General features: G+C 35.6%; 1 protein-coding gene across 2 annotated transcripts in view; it reads right to left on the bottom strand.

Moving 5' to 3' along the window:
* The window catches only part of LOC123760389 (uncharacterized), a 69,003-nt gene that overhangs the window by 20,660 nt on the left and 36,312 nt on the right, over window positions 1-12,031 (bottom strand). For both annotated transcript variants that reach the window (XM_045746058.2, XM_045746059.2), the window contains 5 exons: window positions 8,287-8,494; window positions 5,440-5,639; window positions 3,139-3,286; window positions 2,242-2,396; window positions 638-812 (listed from right to left, as the gene is read on the bottom strand). In XM_045746058.2, the coding sequence (XP_045602014.1) occupies window positions 638-812; window positions 2,242-2,396; window positions 3,139-3,286; window positions 5,440-5,639; window positions 8,287-8,494 (886 nt within the window). The remainder of the gene's footprint in view (window positions 1-637; window positions 813-2,241; window positions 2,397-3,138; window positions 3,287-5,439; window positions 5,640-8,286; window positions 8,495-12,031) is intronic.

Genomic DNA, 12,031 nt, shown 5'->3' with positions numbered 1-12,031 from the left:
CAAGTCTTGCTATTCTAAACAATGCTGTTTGTTGACCATCTTGTACAATTGCTGATTTTTTCCATGTTCCCCCCTTTTTTCCTTTTTTTTTTATTCCTTTTTTTAAACACAATTTATACTTTACTCCCAATTACTTACTATTATTACTATTAAGTTTTAGTCTAAGTGTTTTTCCTTCATACCTTGCCCGAAAAGCTATGCATATTAGTGGCATATTAGTATTGTATGTACTTTGACCAGACCACACACTAGAAGGTGAAGGGACGACAATGTTTTGGTCTGTCCTGGACCGAAACATCGACTTGGAGAATGGTCCAGGATGGATCGAAACGGCATCGTCCCTTCACCTTCTAATGTGTGGTCTGGTCAACATACTTCAGCCACATTATTGTGACTCATCGCCTGCATTGTATGTACTAGCTCTTATCTTAAATCCAACAGTATGTTTGTAACTCTGCATCTATATATGTACTTTTCCTAAATAAAATATTATTATTATTACTGTATTATTATTATTACTGTATTATTGTTATTATTATATTATTATTATTATTATATTATTATTATTATTACTACAGTATTATTATTATTATTATTGTTATTATTATTATTAAATAAATTTATTTTAATCACTCACCTTCTTGGAAACAAATTCTGTTACCAAATTTCTTAAAGAAGTCATTAATAAGCGCTGGGCCAGCTGGTGCAGCCCCACAGGTCAAGGTGTGAACTGGGTCCAGATGGTCACGTTTGACCAGGGGGTTGTGAGTCAAGAAGCTAACAATTGGAGGTACTGTCTGAAGATATGTGATCTGAAAAATACTAAAAATGTTAAAATATTTAAAAATTCATTATGAAGCCCAGCATATACAGTACTTTACGATATTTAAAGTACCGGTATATAATGTAAATGTATGCTACAATGCTACATTATTGTGTGTTACAAACTTGCTTTCATTTAATAACTAAGGTTTCTTGTATATTAATGTTGGACTGTACTCATTTCTCATTAACATACAGTTAACCTTATTCTATTAGATAAAAATAATATAGTTAATAATAATAATAATAATATATTTATCTAAGATAAAAACGAAGCTATACCTAATAAATTCCCTGTAACCTACCTTACCCCTCTATTGTCAACCAATGTCTGTTTTTTTTTTAAAGAGCGCTGTTTGTCGACAGAATTGTATTTGTGCTGCTTTTTCAGCTATGTTTTCATTTCTTGTTTTCATTTTACTCTTTATGCTCAATTAGTATTAAGCTTTAGTCATTTAAGTTTTTCATGCCCGAAACGCTTTGCGTAATAGTGGCTTTAGGCATTGTATATACTAGCTCTATCTATAAGTCCACCAATCTTTGTAAAAAAAATTCTTGTATGTATGTACCTTACCTAAATAAACATTTATTTATTTATTTATTTATTTATTATTTTATTATTCTCTCCAAAATTATCCAAAATGCAGACCATAATTAGTGGCCTTATATATGGCAATTCATTGGCTTTATTGGGGACAGGAAATCTGTGTATATAATAATATATACTTTAAGCTTGTATCGAGTAGTTAATAAATGAAAAGCATTAGGAGGTGATGTGGTGGAGGCAGACTCCATACACAGAACATTGTGCTACATGTAGCCAGTGCTACGCTTTCCAATTTCAGAATTGCTTTTGAATACATGGATGGTGAAACACTAAAGAAATTGTTCACGATCTTTGAGAGACCAAAACTAGAATATGCAGCGGTTGCATGGTGCTCACATTTTAAGATGCACATCAACAAACTGGAAAAGGTGCATATCAGATGATTGGTTAAACTATGTAACAGGGACAAAGGTTGTTTAAAGTGAAATTAGCAAGTAATCTTGAGTGTTCAGACCTGGATGATGATAGTTTACCATATCAGGAAGTTGTGACTATTCATGCAAAAAGTCATTTGAAGATTCCTTGCAGGAATGAATAATGAAAGCTGCAGAAGGAGACTTCTGCCCTATAAGATGGAGATCTGCAGTCATGCCAGAGATAGCCGATCTTAAATGTAAAGTTTGTCTGGAAATATGTTAATGCAACACTTTGATTCTTGAAGAAGACTTGTATATTTGTAAACAGAAATTACAACTTCATAATAGGACAATTTTGTAAAATGAGAATCTTGTGTTGAAATTTAACCTGTATTTACATGGAAAATATAAATGAAAACAATCATGTATGTAAACCACTGACAAAGATAATCTTACCTTGAATTTTTCCAAAACATCAATAAATAATTTTGGGTCAAAATTTGGCAGTGTTACTGTTTTGGATCCAGTAATAAGCGAAAGTCCCATACAAGGAACCATTCCATATATATGAAAGTATGGTAGAATGCCCATGAACACCTCCTGAGAGTCACCTGCAAAAAATCAGAAGTAACAGTTGAAACAGTAGAAAAATACTAAATGCAAGTCATAATAATCATCAGTACTGTGTTGATTATAATCTTGACAGCTAATTATTGCAATGATTGTGTTATGACAATCACAATATTCCCATCCCCTGCAACAGAGTATCTTTCACCTGAATGTACCTGATGGCCACCAAGCTAGTGGCCTCAATAGTGACAGGAAGTCAGCAGTGTCAAAAGGATTTTTTCAGCTAAATTTTAAACTGAAGGAATGACATCAGCAGGAAAATGTTCCATATTATCTTATAAGTGAAAAGCATCTCCTGTGTTCTACATTGTGGTTCATTGAGCTTTTAAGCTAATGCCCCATGTGTGTCTTACATACATGGATCTTTTAAAAACTGTGTCTGGCTTAATATCTTCAAACTTTTTTTAGTATTTTAAAAGATCTCAATGAGCTAAGCCCTGTCATATCTGGTTTGTAGTGTTGTTTGTCCTGAAGCCTCCAAAATTTCCAGGTATGAGAGTTGACTTAGTTCTGGGGTGATTTTTATTGGTGCATTAAAATGGCTTCCAAATCAGTTACTGTATATCAGTTTAAAGGCAAGATCCCTGTGCTTATGTACAATATTCCAGGTGAATGTGAACCAGAGACTTTCTAGCAAATACTATTAATCCAAGTGATAGAGTTACTTTCTCATGTATGCATGATAATATTTGAAAGATGAAGGTAGACATCAGAATACTTTACCAGTGTTATATCTTAGAGTGTTAAATCCATCATGTACAATTTGTCGGAGATTAGCAACAAGGTTGTAATGAGTAAGCATTACACCTTTTGGCAGTCCCGTTGTGCCGGAGGAATACGGCAAGGTTACCATATCTTCTTGTGGGTTTATCTGAAGGTATAGGGTTTTGTAAATAACATTTATGCAACTTCAAATGAATAAAAACAAGTTCAACAATTTGGTGTTATATCAGGGGAGTTAGAGGCTTAGAAAATGAATCTACAGATTTTAAATTGAAGAAGCAATACACAAGAATTCTTTGATGATTTTAAGAATGCAGAAGAGTACAAACTGGAACTGACAGATACATTTCTTATATGTAACAATGAAATATGTCACATGGAAGACTTATATAAGTCAAATACAGTAATAAAACAAATAGACTGACAGATGTTCAAGTTCAAGTTCAAGTAAGTTTATTGAGACAAGAAAAAAAATACATCTCAAAGGGATAGAGTAGCTTCGGCTATTTCTACCCCCCAGACTGACAGATGTTATCGCATCTCAAATATGACTTGGCTACAAGTATCTCTGGCAATAGAGCTTATATGGGGATTTAGATGACAAAGTTTAAACTGTATGCAGACAAAGGTTAAAGACACACTACAGCATTACATTTTATACTATGAAAATTGTGCCATTTAGAGATAGACTTAAACTTACATTGCATGAAATGTTAACTAATTTCACTGCAAATGAAAAAATGTCTTAAATTCTTGCACTGTATCTGTATTTTACTTTGAATAGATAAGGAAAAACATGTAATGAAAGTGTAAACCATCTAGCCAAAAATCACAAACAGTAACACTTCCATTACACTGTAATATAAAATATTTGAACATTAAAATGACTTGACTATAATGTGTAAAAATATACTGTATTGTCATACACGGCAGCTACAGTGCAAAAAGTGTTCTGCTACTAGCTATTATAATTAAATATAAGAAGTATTAACAAATTGTAAAAGGTTATGTTAAACAATATCCACTGAGGTCTGATTAAGACTATTTGTGCCCTCTGTAATCCTATTGTGCTACTGCTTGCAGGATGAGTATGGGGTGCACAATACACTGTCTCCTACTGGTGGCAACAATAACAAACTTTGATTTATTTGTTTATTTACAAATTTATATATAAATGAAGGTACAATGGGTCATGAAATTACCCGGTATATGTTTATTAAGTGGTTCATTCTGGTAAAGCCACTAACATGCATATAGTGGTTCATAAATGATGTAAAAAGATGTGCCTCGTGAAACTGCAAGCAAGAACTGTTATCCTACTTCGGCTCATCAGAAGCCTGCTCCTAGAAGCTCATTTATTTCATGAGAATATACTTTGAAACTATCACATAGATAACTATCATATAAGGAACCTAAAGGTCTGGCAGATCCTAAAGCACAAAGAATGTGACAAAATCAAAACTCGAATAGAGGAATATCCTGGTGCGTGCTTGTGTGGCCCCCATCTGCAACCAAAATTACAAGCCATAACACCTTCCATACTCCATCTTGCACATATGAATGAGGTCTTATCAATCTTCCTTCTCCCTCTTTCATCATTTTAGTATGCAGCAACTACATTAGAAATTATGTAGCAGCTATTTAAAACATTCCAGGAATTCCACATACTACAAATGACATTTCCCACGAATTCCACGTACTACAAATGCATTTTCCAGGAATTCCCCATGCTATAAACATCAACCAATTACTATGAATCCTTCCTCTAAACTGAATCAGGTAGATGAGGATATAAGGTCATCTGACAGCGGCATCAAGACAGTCTCAACATGGCTATGCCAGAAGCAACACCTCTGATTTACCTAAACTGGCAGTCTCACAACATAGCAGCCAGCAGTAACATCACCTCTTACCAGCCTCGGTCCCATCAACTGTGACTAGTCTCTACTGCCACCATAGCTAAACCACTGCACCTTACATCTTGCCTTGTCACGATGCTGTTATACCATGCAGCAACCACCACTGTAACATCTAGTTACCATATTGTGTATTTATTGTCTTAACCTGTCTTAACATTACAAGTGGTTCTGTTATCGAGGACAATTTTCTTAGTTATTGAGATCAACACACGGCAGAAGGGGCAGGCCACTTCACATGTCCATATTGCTGGCAATTATAGCACATTACTGTACTTTTGAGGGCACCTATTGTGACAGGTTCCTTTTGCTTAACAATGAAAATAAAGTGTAAAAGAATAGCACAGTAAATTGTCAGAAAATGCAGTGATGAACCTACTCTTACCTGGACATTGTGTGGAAATGCTGTGCCATCATCCTTCAAAAGATCTTGTAATGATAACTGTCCTTCCTCTGCTGGTCCAATTACAATTATGTGACGTATATCTTTACATACTTTACAGGCTTCTTTTACTCTGGGTAGTAAATACAGATGTGTTACAACAGCTGAAGCAGTGGAGTTAATCAACTGGCTCGCTATTTCCTCTGTAAGAAAGAATGCAACTATATATTTCCTCACTAAGCTATGTACTGTATATTCAAAAGAGCATTTATTGTGTAACCTCATTATTGTAATGCATGGTTAACAACTTACTTGACCTTTAGGCAGTAACATGATTGCATCTAAATTAGATTAATTATCACTGCAACATACTAAATGCCCTGTACTAATTTGTAATGTGCCCACTAAATCAATCCACACACAAGGAAGCAATAAAGATTAGCTTTACCTGAGGACCAACTTATTTAGTAGCCTTGACAGGGTAAGGAAGCCATTGGTTTGTCAAAGGTCCCCACACTATATTTCCGAGTTTTTTCCTGATGAAATTTAAACTGGAGTTATGTCTTGGCATTTAGAACTTCAGCGGGTAGGCTGTTCCCCGAGCTTATTACCCTATTGGTAAAACTGAATCTTCTATTTTTCTATTCTATTATATAGCAGGTTGAGCTTAAAGCTGTTGCCCCTGGTGTGCATTACAATGGAATTTTTTAAGAAGTGGTCTGGAATAATATGTTCCATTTGATCAGTATAGTATTTTATAGGTCTCGATGAGATCAGCTCTGTCGTATCTGGTTTGCAGTGTTGTTACACCAGAGACCCCTAAGCTGTTCCTGGTAAGAAAGTTGACTTAGTTCTGGGATGATTTTTGTTGTGCTGTGTTGAGCTTTCTTCAAGACAGATATGTTCTTTTATAAGTGAGGTTAAAGTGCTTGGATACAATAGTTCAGATGAGGGTGCACCAGGGGCATGTACAGCTCAATTGCTATATATTTCCTTGAATTCAAAGGTTTGATTATTTGTCAGTTTGGTTGACATTTTTTTTACTATTGAGTAAACTTATTGAGCAACTTTAAATTACTGCCAATCGATCACAACATTTAGACCCTTTTCTTCATCTATCTGCTGCATGACAGTGTCCTTGATATGGTAGTTATGCTGAGCATTGTTATGCCCTATATGCAAGATCTTACACATTTCAATATTGAAAAGCATTTGCCAGTTTTCTAGCTATTTGAAGAGTTCATGTAATTTAACACCTCAATATTGTTTTCACTTCCCAATAGATCTTTGTGTCATAATGATAAAAACACACAAGAGGAAGGGGGTGATAGGAGAAAAGCAGAGAAACTATTGGAGGGGACCTAAACATTCCCTCTAATGCGTTATGTGTGGTATCCTCCGAGGCTATGGGTCCCTCTTCTTCCAGCCAGAGGTGGTACTCCCTTCCATATTAAAAAAAAAAATATTATTTAAATATATATTATATATATATATTATATATATATATTATATATATTATATATATAATATATATATAAATAATTTTTTTTTTAATAAATAGTTTTTTGAAGGAACTGGGTTCTAGGCTCATTGAAACAACAAGGGACCCAAGAGCTGCAAGCTTTCTTTTCCAGCGCCTCAGTGTGGCGATACAGAGGGGAAATGCGCACTGCATCCAGGGTTCCTGCCCGCCATCTGAGGAGCTGGAGGAACTCGACAACCTATGATAACCATCTTTGTAACCCATATGTAACTCCTTTTTTGTAACAAAGTTCAAATAAAGTAAATATATATGTGTACATTCTTAATCACGTGTTTATTTTCGTGATATACACACATATGTGTACATACAAAAGAATGGGGGTGGTAGGAGAAGATAATATTAGTGTTCAGTGAGAAACCACAAGGTCTCCTCTGAATACTTTTTATTTTCTTCTCCGAGGCTATGGGTCCCCACATTGGCACCAGAGGTGGTACCCTCACAAACTTTATATATATATATATATATATATATATATATATATATATATATATATATATATATATATATATATGTCGTACCTAATAGCCAGAACGCACTTCTCAGCCTACTATTCAAGGCCCGATTTGCCTAATAAGCCAAGTTTTCATGAATTAATGTTTTTTCGTCTACCTAACCTACCTAACCTAACCTAACCTAGCTTTTTTTGGCTACCTAACCTAACCTTACCTATAAATATAGGTTAGGTTAGGTTAGGTAGGGTTGGTTAGGTTCGGTCATATATCTACGTTAATTTTAACTCCAATAAAACAAATTGACCTCATACATAGAGAAAAGGGTTGTTTTATCATTTCATAAGAAAAAAATTATAGTAAATATAATAATTCAGGAAAACTTGGCTTATTAGGCAAATCGGGCCTTGAATAGTAGGCTGAGAAGTGAGTTCTGGCTACTAGGTACGACATATATATATATATATATATATATATATATATATATATATATATATATATATATATATATATATATATATATTATATATATATATAATGTGTGTGTGCACGCACGCACGCACACACACACACACATATCAATTGGTGAGTACACACACACATACACAATGTGGATCGGGATCCACATTGTGTATGTGTGTGGCGGGATAGGCGGGATCCAAGAGTCAATGCTCGATCCTGCAGACACAACTAGGTGAGTACAATATCAAAGAGCCAGAGCTCAACCCCCCCGCAAGCACAATTAGGTAAGTACGATATATCAAAGTTGCAGGTTCGCAAATATTACATAAACAATAATGCATTTAAAACCAAAGAAAATAAAGAGAACAAGATTATTGCATAATGTGGTAGTGTTACCTGCAGTGTAGGTGCTGTTGATGGTGGTGTTGACTGCCCCAACGGACGCCACTCCAAAGAAGGCAATTGGAAACTCCGGGCAGTTTGGTGACACGATGGCTACCACATCCCCGTGGCCTATATCAAGCCGCGTGAGGGCACTGCCCAAGCGCATGCTCAAGTCTCGAAACTCTGCAAACGTGTAGCTATTACCCGTCATACCATCAACCTGTGGAGGGACGATAACTTAGCCAGGTAGTGATATCACCGATTAATTTGATGATGTACCGAAATTGAAATTGAAATAAGTTTACTGAGGTAAAATACACACAAAGGGATGAGGTAGCTCAAGCTATTCTCACCCCGTTCAGTACATCGTGTTAATACATACATATACACACATCACAAACAATAAACATATTATGATGTACTTGTATATCTAACAGCGATGGTGCTGAGTGGTTTCTCGTGTTTGCTACTCCATGTTATTTAATTATTTAATTACCATGCGACATAATGATTCGCAGAAATGTATAACCAGGGAAATGTGATAATCTGAGCTACTTTGTATTCTAGTAGGTGAAAGATATCGCTGCTAAGACCTCTTGCCTTCTATAAAAAGGAATTGGCGTGCAGCGACCACCGCCAGAGTTACAGCCCCGCTCCTGTGCAGGGTAAGTCCACTACGGGCTCGTCATAGTCTGTGCTACTTGGAACTTTTTGGGCCCGAGAATCTGAATCTAAAACAACAACAACAACAGTGACCAGCATCAACAGTTACTGATAGTAAGTAGCCTCCTGTAGTGTGGCAGAGGGGCCTTGCCAGTTCATTTTCCACAGCTGGTTCAGCCTTGCTACCCCCGCATGCAACAACGAGTTAGGCAGATACGAGATCCAGATTTTGAGTTGCATGACTAAGTGATATGGTACTCGTGAGGTTGAAGAGGCTACCAGGTTCTGTGTAACATGACTAAGTGATATGGTACTCGTGAGGTTGAAGAGGCTACCAAGTTCTGTGTAACATGACTTAAGTGATATAATACTACTCAGGTAGAAGTGACAACTAGGTTTTCAGTAACATCACTAATAATATGGTACAAACCAGGTAGATAAAGCTAGTAGGTTCTGAGTAGCATGACTGAATGATATGGCACTAGTCAGGTAAAAGCTACTAGGTTCCTAGTAACGTAACATACATACAGTGGCTTTAGTCGTAGCAACTCACAAATCGCTGGACTGAACAGGTATACGGCAGTGTACATTAAACTTAAATTTATTTTACATAAACCGAAAAACATTTAGTTTACAATTTGAGTGATGATATATATATATATATATATATATATATATATATATATATATATATATATATATATATATATATATATATATATATATATATATGGGGGAAAGGGAGAGAAGGATGAGGGGAAAGGGAGATTATGGAAGGGTGATCGTGGCAGGAAAATATTAGTATTAAATTATTTAATACTAATTAATATAATTAATTAGCATTAATTAGTATTAATTGATTAATGCTAATTAATCTAAAATAATTAGTATTACATCACCGACCACATAATAGGCTAATAATGTTATATTTCTTTTTTTAAGATTCAATATTTAAATTTTTGTATATTTAAAAAGTAAACAGAGTGAATTGAACTGGTACGAATCTGGAAGTGATAATGAAGGTAATCCCCATTTCATGTTCTTAGATCTAATTGAATTACCTGATCAGAAAGCAGCAACTATTGCTAGGCATCTATTGAGCTGTCTCATTTATAATAGGGTTTGGTGACATATTTGAAACAGAACCTTGTAGCATTTGCTAGTGATGGGGCAAGTGTCATACTTGGTGTCAAATATGACGTTGCAAAAATTCTCAAGGAACATATACCCTGATATAATAATCTGGCACTTTCTTAATCACATATTAGAACTAACAGTATGTAATTCAGTGAGAGAAGTTCATGGAATTAATCATTTTCAAGCATTTAAGGACAAATTGTACTTTGTTTACAGTAGATCACTTCTAGATCAAAAGGAACTATGCAGGCGATGAGTCACAAGAACGTGGCTAAAGTAAGTTGACCAGACCACACACTAGAAGGTGAAGGGACGACGACGTTTCGGTCCGTCCAGGACCATTCTCAAGTCGATCGACTTGAGAATGAACCCGTAATTTGTAAGTGAGAATGATTGAATCTAAGTAGAGAGTCTAGGGAAGCATTAGCAGAAAGTGGAAGACTCAACAAAGAATGAACTTTTAAATATGTTTTGACCAACGTGGATAGACAAGTAGTATTTAATTGGCAAAGAAAGTTTGATAGTATAGTTAACGAAATACAACTTAAATCACTATTCTGAAACCAAACACACCAGTAAATATAAATATCATGTACTATGGATCTATATTAAGTGTGTGAGGCCGCGGAGTAATGTACCGGCCGCCATTCATGAAGCTGCCCGTCAGTTCACTGGCCGCTCCTGAGTTTAAATGTGTATGTTCGCTTCTTGGTGTAAAGTTTTCAATATTCTCCTAAGCCAGAAAACATCAACAACTAAATATTTTCAGCCAGCATTCTGCTGTATCGCTTGCAACACCCGCGAGTGTAACTTAATACATGTATATGGTACTTGATTCATATAATTTATATTACCGGTATATTACGCAACACAGGGTATAGTATATACACCGTCAAGTGTATCTTACATCTCAATTTTTTGTATTATATCTACACGTTGAGTTTACCTTAATCCTGAATTATATTAGGGATTAAAATATATTAGCAGGTTAAGATCTGATAAAATTGTCGCCATAATGGTCTTGGCAGTCGACTCGCCTTGAACCTTGGAAACGTAACATTCTATTTTAGTATTCTAATCACGGCATCAAAATAAGCAGGTAGTAAACGCAGGGGACGCTCGACTCTGCCCCACTCTGGCCCTGCAGAATACAGGACACAATGTAGTTGCTACATCGTCTTTCATCATCGAATTTAAATCATTTTCACATATCTATGCGGGCTGCTATTCGCGCCAAATCAAAATACCGGTCATGTAGCCTAATACACTGGGTTTCTACGCCAGAATTTAATCGTTTATTAAGCGATTAATCTAAAGCGGCCTCACGCACTAGGCTGTAAGAAATGCCTGTAGTCATGCTGAACAGAAAATGTTATACACGCTACAGTAAGTCATGCAAATGACAGGAATAAAATGCAGTCATTAACTATTTAGTGAACTTCCTTTAAAATATTCCTTTAAAGGGATAATGGTTCCCTGTGATAGTTTTTATTGCCTGTCTCCAGTGAAGATAGTGCTACACTAAGTCATGTGGCACATTTGCTGGTCGTTCCTCTATCGATAGAGTTTTAGTCGTCCTTAAACCTGGCTATAAAGGTCATTGATTTATTTAGTCTATTAAATGTTTTTTCTTCAGTGTAACGCAGAGGTGGGACATGGGCCAGCCTCAGGCTGATTAAAATAACTGGTAAACAATAGGGGTTCATAACACAAGCGCAATTAGAATACAACTCACACACCGTTATTAAATGCTTGCCGGGTACATGCACAGAGCCGCAGGATTCTGAAAGATGTGTCTAATGCTGAAAAGTTTCACTAACAACTGGGAGAAAAAGTTAAATAATTTACAAGTCAGCTGATTGTTGCAAGGTCAAAACTTGATAGAATAACATTCCTGCCGTTTTAATTATAAAATACTAGGAATGATTTGCGCAAACCATCCATCTAAAACTATTAA

The sequence above is a fragment of the Procambarus clarkii genome, chromosome 39 (genome assembly GCF_040958095.1).
Source record: "Procambarus clarkii isolate CNS0578487 chromosome 39, FALCON_Pclarkii_2.0, whole genome shotgun sequence".
Lineage (NCBI taxonomy): Eukaryota > Metazoa > Arthropoda > Malacostraca > Decapoda > Cambaridae > Procambarus > Procambarus clarkii.
This window is presented reverse-complemented; position numbering and strand designations above follow the sequence as displayed.